The sequence below is a fragment of the Podarcis liolepis genome (genome assembly GCF_965112155.1).
Source record: "Podarcis liolepis genome assembly, chromosome: 1".
NCBI classification, from domain to species: Eukaryota; Metazoa; Chordata; class Lepidosauria; order Squamata; family Lacertidae; genus Podarcis; species Podarcis liolepis.
In genome coordinates, this window is record NC_139554.1 from 78,004,924 (window position 1) to 78,020,704 (window position 15,781).

General features: G+C 44.3%; 1 protein-coding gene across 3 annotated transcripts; it reads left to right on the forward strand.

Moving 5' to 3' along the window:
* Positions 1–1,950: 1,950 nt before the first annotated feature.
* On the forward strand, positions 1,951–14,104 carry LOC310705744 (synaptotagmin-5-like). Of its 3 annotated transcripts, none has more exons than XM_083500535.1 (7): positions 1,951–2,115; positions 3,500–3,716; positions 4,608–4,723; positions 6,009–6,404; positions 10,756–10,875; positions 11,956–12,067; positions 13,284–14,104. In XM_083500535.1, the coding sequence occupies exons 1-7, from the start codon at positions 2,029–2,031 to the stop codon at positions 13,583–13,585; spliced, it is 1,350 nt and encodes a 449-aa protein (XP_083356661.1). In that variant the 5' UTR covers positions 1,951–2,028; the 3' UTR covers positions 13,586–14,104. The 3 variants fall into 3 exon arrangements, with proteins under 3 accessions (XP_083356661.1, XP_083356662.1, XP_083356663.1); XM_083500536.1 differs by having other exon boundaries at positions 3,554–3,716; XM_083500537.1 differs by having other exon boundaries at positions 3,557–3,716.
* The last annotated feature ends 1,677 nt before the right edge of the window (positions 14,105–15,781 follow it).

The following is a 15,781-nucleotide window of genomic DNA, read 5'->3' on the forward strand; positions in this document are numbered from 1 at the left end:
ACTCTCAAGCTCTTTCCTGCCATTTCCAGATATGAACTGAATTATTTAGTTATTTCCTAGTGCCAGGCATATATGCAGTCACGCATGAGATCATCACATGTAAGTGAGGGGAATGCCTCTAATGATGTGTATTTTTCCTCTAGCAAATGCATTAGGTGTGTAAGAGTCAGTGTGGTGTGGTGGTTAAAAGTGTGGGACTACAGTCAGGTTCAAATCCCTCCTCTGCCATGAAGCTTACTGGGTGACATTGGGCCAGTCAAACTAATCTACTTCACAGGGTGGATGTGAGGATAGAATAGAATCATAGAATCATGGAATCATAGAGTTGGAATAGACCACAAGGGCCATCGAGTCCAACCCCCTGCCAAGCAGGAAACACCATCAGAGCACTCCTGACATATGGCTGTCAAGCCTCTGCTTAAAGACCTCCAAAGTAGGAGACTCCACCACACTCCTTGGCAGCAAATTCCACTGTCAAACAGCTCTTACTGTCAGGAAGTTCTTCCTAATGTTTAGGTGGAATCTTCTTTCTTGTAGTTTGGATCCATTGCTCCGTGTCCGCTTCTCTGGAGCAGCAGAAAACAACCTTTCTCCCTCCTCTGATAAACCACATATGCTTCCTTGAGCATCTCAGAAGATGTGTAATTGTGATAACTAGAGGGCTGACGAAAGGCATTTTGCCTTCTGAGGCAAAGGTCAGAATGGCACCCCCATTTCACATTTTGAAGATGATTGGACTACAAATTGAAACTTTTTCAAAACTGGTGACAGGGTAGCATCCTCCACTACACCTGAGGTTAGTAAGATAGACAACGTGACCTGTTTCAGAATTCAAGGGCTGCCCTCCCACATGAGCCCAGCTGTTGCACTGTTCTTGGTATGACCAGGAAGCCCATGCACCCCTGATCCCTCTGTTGCAGGAGAAATCTGTAGTGCCTCTTGGTTTATATGGGAATACCTTTCCCCCTGCTTAGGGCTACGAAATACTACTGTACTTTGCCAGCCCTCTTTACATGCTATTTCTATTGTTCCATTCTATTTGAATTTGTTTCCTTTGCTCTTGTGCCAAACTCTCTGCAAAATATCAGTTGGCTTTTAACAGGTGAGTAACTGGCAGTCTGGGGGACGCGGGTGGCGCTGTGGGTTAAACCACAGAGCCTAGGACTTGCCGATCAGAAGGTTGGCGGTTTGAATCCCCATGACAGGGTGAGCTCCCGTTGCTCGGTCCCTGCTCCTGCCAACCTAGCAGTTCGAAAGCACTTCAAAGTGCAAGTAGATAAATAGGTACTACTCCGGCGGGAAGGTAAACGGCATTTCCGTGTGCTGCTCTGGTTCGCCAGAAGTGGCTTAGTCATGCTGGCCACATGACCCGGAAGCTGTATGCCAGCTCCCTTGGCCAATAAAGCGAGATGAGCGCTGCAACCCCAGAGTCGGCCACGACTAGACCTAATGGTGAGGGGTCCCTTTACCTTTACCTATGCTGAAAAACTCTCTTACCTATAGGAATGATGGTGTGTGCATGTCTCTCTGAGCACACATCGCCCAGTTGGCCCCTGTTAGGACACTTGCATCCTAATTTCCATGGAATTCTATATTTCTAATCAGAATTCTGGAGCAATCTGTTACTTTTAGGAAAACACAAAGCCACCCCAGGTTGTAGTTACTCTTGCCCTAAACATGTGCTGGTTTCAGGGTGACTGAACATACCTATTAAATTGTACGGTGCAATAGCTCTAGGAAGTTGGTTCCGTGTTGACCAAGTACAAAATGCTTTGGGGCAACATAAATCAGGGGAGTGCAGATTCTCCTTGTTTTAGCAAGCAGGTAGCTAATAGATTTGGTGTCATCTGAAAGCAGTCCCAGATGCTGATCCTGAGCCTTAAAAGAGATCTGGGCACCTGGGCACCTGCACTTTGTTTTAGGAAAAGGAGATAAAGATCTTATTTTTCAGCTCTGCAGAATGAATCCAGATCAGTTGTATCCCAGTTTTCTTGCTGTATGAGGCAGAACTTGTTTTTCTGGTGAAGCATGCCAGCCCTTTCTGCACTGGAAGTCCTACACCACTTTTTTGCAGCAAGCACCAGGATCTCCCTTCTCAAGCAGGCGTCTGAAAAGGTATGATTCAAAGTTGTGGCTTGTGGGTGAGTGGGTGGGTGGGTGAGTGGGTGGGTGTGTTGTGGCAAGTGGAGGTGGTAGGTTCACAGTGTGCCAGGAGCTTGAGACACCTGTTGTAGGATAATCATAAGCAAACTGGCTCTCCTGTGGATTCCCACTGAGACATGATGACATGGAATATGCCTTTGTACTCTAGAGGACAATCAGAATTGTGGCAAGCGGTGCTTGCAAAGAGGAGGCACGGTGTGGCATGTGGCTGCACTTTGCCAGCATTGGCATCTCCTCCTGAGTTCCAATGACTGAACATCCTGTGCACCGTCTGAGATTGTCTGCATCCAGCAAATCTGCAGATTGCCCATCCATTCACATGAACTAAGCAGCATAGCTTCTGGGAATTGGGTGCACTGAACCAGCATACCCGAGATCCCTCTCCCCTGTTGTGGCAGCAGCAGCAGCCACAACAGGGAGAGTCAAGTAAGCATGAATAACAAGGCATGACTGACTCATCGTTGTTTTGGTTTTTAAAGTTGGGGCACAAGATATCTGGAAAATAATGGATAAATATATGTGCGCAAAATATTTTGAAGAGAACACCTGTTAATATTTTGCACAGTACGATGCTAAGCTGCAGATCCCATAATTCAGGACTGTAACTCAGGCAACCGCTTTCCCCCTGTTAGTTTTCACCTTCGTTGGCACAGTTAAGGTTTTCACGTTGGCTTCTTTGGATCTTGTCTAAACTCTGCTTTCGCAGCGGTGACATGTCTGCATGTTGGCTTGAAGAACTGTATTTATCTGCACTGAATATTTTTATTAATAAGCAAGCTACTCAAAACAGGGTTAAAGAGATGGCCCCATAACATATAGGTTCCAGTGGACAATGTAAGGCTCATACAGGTCACCGGCCTGGCCTTCGCAAGCTGGATAGCTTGGGAATGCAGCTTGAAGGAAAGGGCAATAAGCCTAATTGAAAACTAAATTCTGGCCATGTAGATATGGTGTTATTTCACCTGCAGTTACATATCCAGGCATTTTGCAACACTTGCCCATTTGCTTTTGCTTTTTACATATTTAAAAGTTGAAACCTCTTATCTGAGTGATGGGTCTAGGGACAGGGAATTTTCCTCCCCAGTACAAAACTGTGGTTCTCCATTCATGGTAGAGACCAGCCTTCAGTGGGGGGAAAGAAGGGGGTTAGCAGCCACATCAAATCCATTGCCTAGCTAGATCCTGGACTGCAGGCTTGCCAACCTTGTTTTAGGCCAGGGATTACCAATGTGGTAACCTCCAGATGTTCATTGGCCATACTTGCTAGGAATGATGAGGATTGGGAGCCCAACATCTGGAGGACATTGTTCCATGTGGTTCCATTTCCATGGTACAGACTGAACATGATGTGACTGCTAGTAGTCTTGAAGGGCATCCATTCTGTTTCCAGCAGGGAGCTATGACCCAGCCAAAGCTCAGCCTACTTCAGCTGCCCTTCCCCGATATCTGGAAATATGGCATGTTGGCACTGTCTGTTCTCCTGCTGGTGGTGGCATTAATCATTCTGACTTGCCAACTGAGCAGATGCCGGAAGTCCAGCAGATTATGGGAAGGTACGTTACAGAGAACATTGTGGATAAGAAGCATGTGTTCCTTTGGGTTGAACAATTATATCAAGGACTAAGCCAAATTAGGCGGAAAATCACGATGACCTATCACAAAAAGACAAGGCTTGTTGGAGTGTTACTTGAATAAGCCTCGCTCTCCTGGGCTTGCTTCTTACTCTTGTCAGGAACACTTGCAGCCTAACTAGGAAAGAACTGAAGGCAACTGAAGAGGTGCAACTGCTCTTTAGAAGAGCTTCCCCATTCGTGTCAATGGAGGCATAGCTCTGCGAGCGGATCCCCTTTCCACATCCCCTCTCCTTCCATTAATCTGAATGGGGGGAATTGCAAGCATGGAAGCTGCACAGGTGCATGAAAACACAAAGAGGGCATTATATCTAGGTGCATGCTGACAAACCTATGTGAGCAGCTTTTCATTTTATTGTACAATACTCTAATGCAAAACTTGGTAGGAGGCATCATTTCCTTATGACCTCATTACTTTGTAATAAAAATTTTCTATGCGTTCAACCAAGCAGAGGCTGGTCCACCCAGGAGAATGGGGCACTGCCCACCAACCTTGGTCTGCTCTCAGCCAGCCCCCACCTACCTGCTTTCGTACCTCCAGTTCAGCCTCCTCCTTAGTCTCAGTGCTACATAACTCAGAAGGGAGGAGGGTGGGGATGAAACTGATATTAGTTGGCTCTGCCTATCATTCACCCTAGCTCTGCCTATTGCCCTTTCTGTCTTCTGCCCAACCAGGGCCAATGGATACCACCCTTTCATGCTCCGACCCATCAAGGATCCTTTTTGAAAAATATTTGTTCCTTCCCCCCTTATATTCATGTATGGACCTACTTGTCTCTGATGATATGCACTCAGCTATGTTTGTTCTTGCAGAAAGAAAATTTGCCAATGAAGCCCGGAGAAGGATATCAGAAGAGCTTGCCTTCGAGGGGGAAAGATCGCAGACACCTCTTCTTGGCATTGCTCGAGAGTATATTCAAGAGGTCAAGGCAAGTATAATAATCCCTGGTTGCAACCATATGTGGAATTACCTGCCTGGCATTGAGTTTGGGGTAAATTGGTTGTTTCAATTTCATTGTTCTGCATGGGACAATGACAATAAAGATATCTATCAGTGTGCAGCTGTGCATAGCAGTGACTGGCTGGTGTTGGTAACATCAGAACCCCACCCTTCAATCCCTGAAGTGTTTTACAGCTCTTTTAAATGGGATGTTGTTTTATGTTATTTTAATCAACTGAACCTATATAATTAATTTAACATCTATATGAAGCTATTGGGAGCACTCGTTAGGAGTCTTGGAGCAAGGTGTCACTGGTATGCTGATGACATACAGCTCTACTTCTCCATAACATTTGAATCAGGAGTGGTTATGCAAGCTCTGGACTGGTGTCCGAATGCAGTGCTGGATTAGTTGAGGGCCAATAAACTGTTTAAATCCTGGAAAAACGGAAGCTCTTTGAGAGGGTGATTTGCATGTCTGGGAGGTAGGCAAGTTACCCATTCTGGACAGGGTCGCACTTCCTCTGGAAGTGCAGATATGTAAGCTTGGGTACTCCTGGGTACATTCCTGTCGCTAGAAGCCGAAGTGTGGTTGGTCAGCTACAGCCTTTCCTGGACAGGAATAGCCTGACCACTGTAGTTCATGCACTGGGGCTGGTTTACTGCAATGTGCTCTATGGATATCTGTTCTTTGGGAGCTCCAGCTGCTGCAGAAAGTGGTGGCCAGACTGCTGAAGGGGACATCATTAGACTGCTAATGGTGATAACATCTGCAGTGGCTGCCCATCCACTATTGAGCCAGGTTCCAGGCCCTTGTATTAATTTATCTTAGGTTCAAGATACCTTAGGGCTGCCTGAACACTTCTTTTCCTGCTTGATCACTGAAATCATCCATAGGTGCGTCACTGGTTGTCCCACAAGCTGATGGAACTCCTTGGACATCTACATGAAACTGAGCCTTTCATTGGCCCAGCCCTGTAGAATACAGATTCAGTAGGCATCTTCTGCATTAACCTTTAAACATTTGCCGAAGACTTTTCTATGCTGCCAGGCCTATGCAGACAATTAAGAAAAACATTTTCTGTAATAGCTAGTGATCTGTGTTTTTTAATTGTGTATTTATAATTGTTGTAAACCACCATTTGATCGTTTTAAAATGGTGGTATACAAGTATTTTTTATGAATAAATAAATACGCCTATAACAGTTCAACCCAATGTTTGTTTACTCAGAAGTCAGTCACTTTTAAGAGCACACCTTTCTCATTTTGTCCAGATCCAAAGAATCCAAAAGAAGCTCAAGAAGCTTGGGATCTGCTTTTCGCCACCAGCTTCAGAAAATAGCCATGAAATGGGCAACTTGAGTAGTGATGCAGTTGTTTCTGATGAGTATCCAGGCAAACTGAAGTTCTCGCTTCTCTACAACAAAGAGCAGCTGGAGCTCCTCTTGACCGTCACAGGAGCCCTGGGCCTACCCATCCAACAGTGCACCAACACCTTTGTCAAGGTTAGGCTGCTGAGCTGGGCCTCCTCCCAGTCTCCTGATCTCCAGTATATTGTCCACGAATGGCAGACCCACGTTGCAAAGAACTCCAGCAGCCCAGCCTTTGGGGATCAGTTTACTTGTACCCTGCAGGAGGCCGAACTGACAACAAGCAGCATCAAGTTACAGGTGAGAGCGATAGTGGGTAGTCTTCTATAGTTTTACAGAAGGGCGCATTTAGAGAAGAGCTTCGCACATTCCTGGTTCAGTGTTTTAGCACTAAACTTCTGTTCCCACAAAAAAGTAGGCCAGATGATATGGGCTAGTGTGTCTCAGTGGCTGGTAATGGAGTCTTGGTGAGCCTGGTTGTTGCTTCAGACCAAGCTGTAGTGCAAGCAGGTGGGGGCTCGGGTGAATCAGTGGCAGGCGGCTTCAAGGGAGTGGATATGCCCCAGAATATTAAGGAGGTCAGCATGGATAGCTCAGTTGGTTAGAGCATGGTGCTAATAACTCCAAGGTTGCAGGTTCAATCCCAGTATGAGACAGCTGCATATTCCTGCCTTGCAGGGGGTTGGACTAGATAATCCTCAGGGTCCCTTCTCATGCTTCTGTTATGCTGATTCCTCTCCTCGGTAGCCCAGAGACCTGCATCACCCAAGGTTCCTCTCTTCCATTCCTCTTCCCCCACATATTTTTTTAAATAGACTTTTAAAATATTTTCTAATAAGAATTTTTATTAATTTTTCAATTACAATCCAATAATAGCCTCATTATAACAATACCAAATTATAATACAATTTCTAATACCATTCATTCAAATACAGCGGTACCTCGGTTTAAGAACAGCCCTGTTTACAAACAATTCGGTTTACAAACTCCGCAAAACCAGAAGTAATGTCCCGGTTTGCGAACTTTACTTTGGTCTAAGAACGGAATCTGAACGGTGGAAGGGCACCGGCGGCAGGAGGCTTCACTAGGGAAAGCGTGCCTTGGTTTAAGAACAAACGTCCGGAACGGATTAAGTTCGTAAACCAAGGTACCACTGTACTAAATTATATAATTTAGGTGGCCCCCTGCATGCTAGATTTGATGGTTTGATTATTTTCTTTATTTCTGCGTTCCAAAATCTTATTAATTTCAATTACATTCCAGTCAAAATAAGAATCCCTTATACAACAACTGCAATATGAATAACTTCCATTTGTGCTGACACATTAGATGATTTATAGAACTACAAGTGAGGCACTCAAGCTATATCCTTGTTCTTCCTGGTTGGCAATTATTCTGTCTGTGGTGTTTCTTCCTGTCCTTGTGAAATGTTATGTCGGTTTCCCCCCGGTTGTTGCTGTTGCTGATTTTCAGTGTACATATAACATGAAAGACAGTTATAAGAAATATTTTTTAAAGGTGGAAAACACAACACAAATAGGAGGCATGTAACATAGGTTCGTCTGTATTTAAGGTGAGTAACAAAGTCCAGTCCCAAGAGAGAGATATGAAAATGGAGGTTGTTCTCGTATAAATAAAGTATACCGAAGTCAAGTGTAATTCCAAATCTCCCAGGCTTGTAATGAGGGTTGCCTTGCAAATGTTGGTCTTGCTGTATGTATGTGTAAGAAGGCAACGCCATATCATGTGGAAAGCACCTGGAAGTTCCAGCCCTTGTTTAAATCTCAAGTCACATCTACATGCAGTAAGGGGTGGTATGTGAGATTCTGAGCCATTTTCCCTTGAACTGCAATAGACAGTCGAGCTGCCAAAATCATGTATAGGTCCTCCCCACACATTTGAGAGGTGCCATCTCTCCTAGCTGAGGGAAAGACACAGTTCCCAGCCAGGAGGAGGAGGAGGAGATACTGAACTCTTCTGCCGGCTCCTGATTTCTCACTGCAAATGTCCCCCCCAAAAAGGCTCCAAAATGGAAGTGAGCCTAGCTGAAGAGGAGAAGGGGGGGCCTGAGGGCAGTTGCAAGGGGAAAGCAGTGGCTGCAGGTGGGGCTGAGCACTCCTCCATCCCCCTATGCCCTGCAATCTTTGTTATCTTGTGAAGTGTGGATTGGCTGGGGTATACAGTGGTTCCTTGGTTCTCAAACTTAATCCGTTCTGGAAGTCCGTTCCAAAACCAAAGTGTTTGAAAACCAAGGCGCGCTTTCCCATAGAAAGTAATGCAAAATGGATTAATCCATTCCAGACTTTTAAAAACAACCCCTAAAACAGCAATTCAACATGAATTTTACTGTCTAACGAGACCATTGATCCATAAAATGAAAGAACTAATCAATGTACTATAAAATAAGACAGTATTGTAGATGATAAAAATTAACATTAATATTTTTTTCTTACCTGCACTGCTTATAGTCATTGTTTGGGTGGGGGGCTTTTATCCATTTCCACGGTCACACAATCAATCAATCAATCAATCAATCAGTAGCTGAACTGGGTTCCACACAGTCACAAAAACAAATTAACCAAAAAAGCCTCAAAGACTAAAACGCAAAATAAATAGCAAAAACAAAAGCACCAAACGTAATCCGTTCCAGAAGTCCGTTTGACTTCCAAAATGTTCGAAAACAGCTTCTGATTGGTGCAGGCGCCCCAGAAACAATAGCCAACAGCTGCATCAGACGTCGGTTTCTGAAAAACGTTCGAAAACTGGAACACTTCCGGGTTTTTGGCGTTTGGGAACCAAGGCGTTTGAGAACCAAAGTACCATTGTAATTCATTGGGAATCTGATATAAGATACACGCACAGTGAAAGTGTAGATCTTGCTTGCAGTACCAGCCACCATACAGAAGCAGAGAAAGGTCCAGATCTGCTGTATAAATAGTAGGCTTAGAAAACAACTCCGGATGAAGTTATACACAGAAAAGAAAGCTCCAGCTTGGTAGGCTTTTCAGATACATACAGATGCGAAGCATCACCATTGCCCTAACACCAACTAACTAAGACTGAGACTTGCAAGCTGAAGTTTTATGACATTTCATACATGAAGCTGCTGTTCTCAAAATGAGGGAAGAAATTGCCTCAAAAAAACACAGGGCTATAGTCATGTGGTTTGAGGAGTGGGGTGGGGCAGAAAACCCTTTCAAAGCATGTAATGATATAATTTTAATTGTAAATAAAAAACTAGGTGCATCATAGATCTGAACTGCTGATCTTTCAGCTGCCTATGGAGCAATGCCTCCATCTTGTGGAAATCTCCAATAAGTGCATGTCTTTCCTGCAACCATGGGGTACATGCGGTTGCCCTCTGTTCCACTTTGTTCCATTCCTTTTGCTTGGCTTGACACATGGTGCCCCATTACTGCTATTTGTGCATTTCCTGTCAGCGTATGTTTCCTTTTTTCTCAATATATTGGGCTCTTAAGCCATTTTTTTAAAAAAAAAATCCTCCCCCAAGCTTCTCAGGCTGCCTGGTGGACTACATACCTACATTTTATCTTGCATGTAGGGGAAACTGTTTTTGTGAGCTACACAAAAAAGCAAATGGATAAAATTTTGACGTGTTTGTTGATGAGGTGAATGAAATAGTGCTTTTATCAACCCCAGTGTGAAAGGGAGGCGGCAACTGAACAAATCAGATAATGGGAAAAGCAACAGCATGGGACTTGTGTTATAAGGAATATGGTGGGGTGTCTGTTCAAATAAGTGTAAAATAATTATGAAGGTTATTTCCCAGAAAATCAGTGTGGGGTAGTGGTTGTATTGTTGTATTATGGGTTCAAATCCAGGCCATAATTAATTAATGGAGTGCAAACTTTTGCACTTGGAATGAAAAGCAAAATATTCATGTGGAAATCACATTAATAACACCTGAACTGAGAAACAGCATCTAGGGTCAACTTACGTGATGCAGGAAAATGTTCCTTAAGCAATTTGCGTGAGCAAAGTAAGGCCTGGAATTTCAACACCGTCTTACATATCTGAGTGGAAATTCCCCTGAGGTCTTATGACCTTTACAGGAAATACTGGGCTGTATTCAACTATGGTAACTCCGGCTTCCTCAACCTCGGCCCTCCAGATGTTTTTGGCCTACAACTCCCATGATCCCTAGCTAGCAGGACCAGTGGTCAGGGATGATGGGAATTGTAGTCTCAAAACATCTGGAGGGCCGAGGTTGAGGAAGCCTGAACTGTTTCTCAGACTACACTCGGTTAGTCATGTCCACTAATTTTAATGGGTCTACTCTGAGTAAAGATTAATTGACTATGACCTATTGATTTGTCTTTTCAAACTTCATATACTATGGTGGTCTATGTGTAGAAATTTTCAGTTTAAATATTGCCTCACTTTTGAGCTCTTTGTGTGGCTTTAAGCAAACCACTATCTCTCTTCAGTCCACCATCCATAGGGATAATACCGTCGGCCTAATTTATAGGGCCATTAGTATATCATCATCATCATCATTTCTATGCATATATATATATGAATTGCAGGGATAAATGCATGTGAAGCATTTCAGGAATAAACACCATAAATCAATACAGATTATTACTGTTATTGTTATTGTTATTATTTTATGATGTCAATTATTCCACAGGTTAAACACTTTGACAGATATTCCCGGCATATGCCTCTGGGGGAAGTGAGAATAGCTCTGAATGCACTTAATACTTCCAGAAAGATCGAATTCTGTGAAGAATTGCAGAAGGCGACAAAGGTAGTGGGGGATTTCTTCATTACTTTGGAAGAATTCTCAAAATCCTACATTAATTTTTTTATTACAAAATAAAAATTCCAGGTTATTGACACAGAAGGTGAGATCAAGAGTAGTGCAAGCAGCCACTTGCTCATGGAACGGGGCATCTACTTCCCTTTCTCACCCCTTCAGCCTTCAATTCACCCACAAAATCTGCTCCCAAGTGTTGAGGGAACACTCCAGAAATGATTTTGAGGGTGCCTGGTGGGGAGGGGGGTTAGAGTGGGATGGAAAAGGAGAAATAGAAAGTCCCTTTGTGCAAGTGGATTTCTGTCACACAAGGAGACTGCCACAAAGAGAGATCACCCAGAAAATTCTCAAAAGTACGAAGACATGATTCGTGCATTATCAGAGCTGCAGAGTTCCTATTTATAGATGGGATGCTTATAAATTTGCAGATGACATAAAGCTGGAAGGAACAGCTAACACCATAAAAGACAGAATTAAGATTTAATGTAATTTTGGCAAGCTGGAAAACCAAGCTGAAACCAACAAGATGAAATGTAAAAGACAACAGGCCCGAGGGATTTCAATATCCATGCTGAATCTTACCAAATCAAATAAACAAGAAATTAACTATTCTGTTGTAAGGAAAACAAGCAAAAGTACAACGACAAAAATTAAGCCAGTTTAACCAAACACCTGGGTAGAACAGAAACATGCACACAATACATTCGAACAGATTAAACAACCAACGGCCTTAGTAATAGTTCCCACCCTGTTTTTCACTTAGAATAGCCCACTCTGTGCCAAGTAGACTTTCACTCTGTGGCTTTTGAACAACTTACTACCTTTCCCCGCCATGAATTGTTGCCCACAAGCATCCACAGGAAGAAACTGCCACCCCTTGTCCATAGAAGCAACAGAGTAAGAAACAGACACAAAATAAAAAGCGGGTGGCAATAAGCCATAGCTGATTTCTCTCTCCCCCATTCCAATCCAAAGGAAATTCCTGGGCCTCAAGGTTGGTAAGGCTGAAGGAGAATTGCAAGTGGATTTGCTGGCCTTCCCCTCCAGCGTTTCCCTTACATCTTTTCACAGGACACAGTTGGAGAAGTTCTTGTGTCACTGAAGTGTCTTCCGATCTCTCAGAAGATAGAGGTTGGGCTACTAAAAGTGAAAACTGCCTTCTTGTACAACAGTCCAGAGAAACGTAAATATATCTGTTTTCTTGTTCTTTCCCTGATGTTTGGGTGCTGCCTCCTTCGGACCTGCTGTCCCACCTGGAAAGCGGTGACTCACAAGAGAGGTGTATTCTTGAATATGTTGATAAAAACTGACCCAGAGATGTAGAGTCTTGGTATCATTAGAGCCAGATTAAAGTTCTACAGACACTGTAGCAGTAATAGTTGAAGGTGGAGAGTGTCTTGGGAAATGATCATTTTCTCCTCACCCCATGCATTAAAAGCATAAAGTCAATCTTGAAATCCCAGCTCACTATCTCTGTCCCCTTGAAGTTGTTTCAGGCTGTAGTGCAGGAAGTGGTCCAAAGATGTGACTGAAGAGAATGAATGTAGCATACTGCTGAGCACAAAAACTGAGATAGGTGGGCTGGAGAAATGACCAAATAATAATAATTGAAGGGAGTGGGGGAACTATATAGGGACCTAGGACCCTCATCTTCTGATAAATGGAAGTCCAGCTTTGATCTCGGACACCAGCAGATACAAAACTACAAGGCTTTTCCATACAAAGATGAGGACTACAGGCTTGCTTTTTTTTTTGTTTTTTGTTTTACTGGAATATGAGTTCATGTTTATCTAAATTTCCAAAAGATCTCTAGAACTAGGGCTACCATACATCTGGATTATCCTGGACATTACTGGGATTTCAAAGGTGGGGTGAATTTCCAAAAAGCAACACTTTGCCCTTTTGGGTTTTCCTTTAAAAAAAGCTCAAGAATGTTGGGGTCTTCCTAAAAAAAGAGCTTTCGATGTATTCTGGTTTTTACTTTTTGAAATATGGCAACCCTACTAGAACCCTTGTTTTATATTCTGTAATTGCTTTCTTGCGACCAAGTTAGAGATTAATATGCATATCCAGTTTGCTCCAGAGTATGTTGTTCTTAGTGCTTCTGAAGCCTTAGCTCATTATATCTCATTTGCAGTGTTAGATTCTTCCTCCTTTTGCCTCTCTTGTATGGCTGTGTCACAGACATTTGTAGTCTTCCCTCTCCCAGAGATAGAAGGTATTGCTGCTTCCAATAATCGTCAAATTCCTCCCTCTCAGCCTTAATGCAAGGAAAAGATAAATTATTAAATCTCTGCCCAGTTCAGAGGAATAGTTGTGATCTTGGGTCAATAACTCCAGAATTGACAGAGACTCTGGTGTTCATGTTGCCACTCCTTCTGATGCTTTTTCTGTTCCAGGTATATATGCAAGGATCGATGTCTTCTGCAATCTCCATAAGCAGAAGCATCAGAAATCCAAGCCCAAGACCCTCACATCAATTACTGTCTTCAATGAAACATTCCTGTTCCACCTGCCTCAGCCTATAGTTTGGGATTGTGCTCTCCTCATTTCCATTTATGAGCTGCGTCCCAGAAGCAAGCAGCTTGTAGGACAGGCTGTGCTGGGGAAACGAGGACCCAACGATATGAATGACCACTGGCATCGCATGGCACAGTCCATCCAGCACCCTGTAGCTAAGTGGCACCCTTTGCTCATTTAAAAGGAGGATTTTGCAGTTATGTGGATGTGCCCAAACTTTCCTCCTTAACATTGGAGCTTCAGCATCCAAGCAAGCCCTCTTAAGCAGAGGTGAATAATGACCGGCAGAGTTTGGTCAGAGCAGCAGCAGTAGAGGCCACGTGGCTTCTTTCATGAAAAACTTATTTCTTTTCATTCTCGCAGGTGTTTCTATTGAAGAAAAGGATTTCCCCCATCACTGCCACAGTGCCATTGTACTTTATAGCAAACAAGGATACTGGGCCAAGGGGCATAGATGGAAATCAAAGAAACGGTTGTGGGCACCAAAAATATACCCATTTCACAGAAGAAAAACTGGCAATGTTCAGAACCCAGCCCCCACAAAAAAAGAGAGCAAACAGCCACATGTGCCCCGTGACACTAAGAAAAAAGCAGGCAACTCTCCTGCCAAACAAACAAGCAAAAAGCCAAAACAACTGTATGTTTTTATTGGTGCCAAAGGTGGGTGTTCTGAGGGCTCCATTTGTGCTCACAGGCACTGCATTGGCAGTGGCGTAGCGAGGGGGGTGCAGGGGGGCCAGCCGCACCGGGCGCAACATCTGGGGGGGCGCTCGCACTCTCAGCTCTCTGCCCCTACCTGGCTCACTCACTCTCTCTCACTGCAGTGCTGGCTGTGCGAATCCGATCCGAGCCGCCGGGTCGCCGCCCACTGTGGAGGGGGGGCGGTGCCAGGCGTGCGGTGCGGAGAGAGAGCGAGGGACTATCTGGGGGAGGGACAGTGCAGCGGCCGCCCAGCGCAGCGCTGAGCGCGGGAGAGAACCACACCAGACCAGACCAGGCAGCAGCAAGAAGAAGCTGGCAGTGGCGGCAGGTTAGGGGGTGCAAATTACTTGCCTTGCCCCGGGTGCTGACAACCCACGCTACGCCACTGTGCATTGGGGAACCTAATGGCAGCATGGTGTGGCTGGAACTGGGGCTTAAACACACTAAGAAAACACAGACACCCCCTTGCCATTAAAATAGTCAAGGGATGAATTGGACACGGAGAGGAAGAGGAATGGGATGCCTAGGATTGCATAGGAAACCTGTGTTCATTCTCCATTTTGAACTCAAGTTCATTTGCCACATTTTCTGCCAGTTGGCCTACAGCTGGGAAGAGGCTATAGCTCAGTGTCAGAGCACACACTTTGTGTGCAGAAGATCCCATGTAGGATCCCTGACATTTCCAGTTAAAAAGATCGCAGCTAATGTGTCTGGGGAAGACCTCTGCCTGAGGGCCCACATAGCTGCCAGCACAGTAGTGAAGGGAGAACTGTGGCTCAGGGGTAGACAGCTCCAACTCCCTGGCAACGCCAAGTCAGGCTCCTGTCCGAAAACTCTGAAGCTGCTGCCAGTTAGTGTAGACAATGCTGGGCTTGGTAGGAAGCAGCTGCCTGTGTTCCTGACAGTTCCTGTGTTCCTGAACAGCCCTGACACTTCCGGGTATAGGGCGGTATATAAATTCAAGAAATAATGATAATATAAGGGAGCTTCTGATAGAGATGAAAGCAAAGCTAAAGACACTTTTTCATCACGAGTGATGAAAATCCACTGTGTGCCCACCCCACGCTGCCTCTACACTTCCAGTTCATGCTAGCAGATTGACCAGCTCCCAATGGGTTTCAGAGTCCATTCAACTTGTGGGTACTGAGATTTAAAGCCCTACATAGTTTAGTGGACAGATGTTTGTCTTCCTCCCTAGTGGTCTGCTCAGTCACTGTGATGTTAATATGAACTGGGGTGCCCTAGTCATTCAAAGCAAGTGATGGCCAGAGAGAGTCTTTTTGCTTCTGGTACGCCACCTCTGCAGTGTTCTCAGGAATGCTTGCAAAGTGCCTGTGTTTATATCATTTCAGTGCCAGGCAAAGAGCTTTTAAATGTTCCCACGCTTGATTCTCTCTCTCTCTCTCCCCCCCAACACATCCGTCTATATCTATCTGTGGTTGTCTGCTGAGTTTTCATTGTTAAGATGTGCCATTTTATTGTGCTTTTTCATGTTTGGATGGAAATGGTTTTTGTATTCTTTTTATTATTATTATTATTAAAGATTTTCTTGATTTACAAAAGTATGTGCAATGTCTCTCTCTTATATTCCCCCCCCCCCAGTAACATTTTGACAAATCAGTTTCATTTGTTGAGACATTAGGAAGAAAAGGGGGAAAGAGGTGGAGGGGGGGGA

Coding starts and splice junctions, on each gene's coding strand:
- LOC310705744 (XM_083500535.1), top strand. CDS start 2,029: ATGCCAGCCCTTTCTGCACTGGAAGTCCTACACCACTTTTTTGCAGCA. Junction 6,405..10,755: donor CAAGCAGCATCAAGTTACAG/GTGAGAGCGATA, acceptor ATTATTCCACAG/GTTAAACACTTTGACAGATA. Junction 12,068..13,283: donor GTACAACAGTCCAGAGAAAC/GTAAATATATCT, acceptor TTTCTGTTCCAG/GTATATATGCAAGGATCGAT.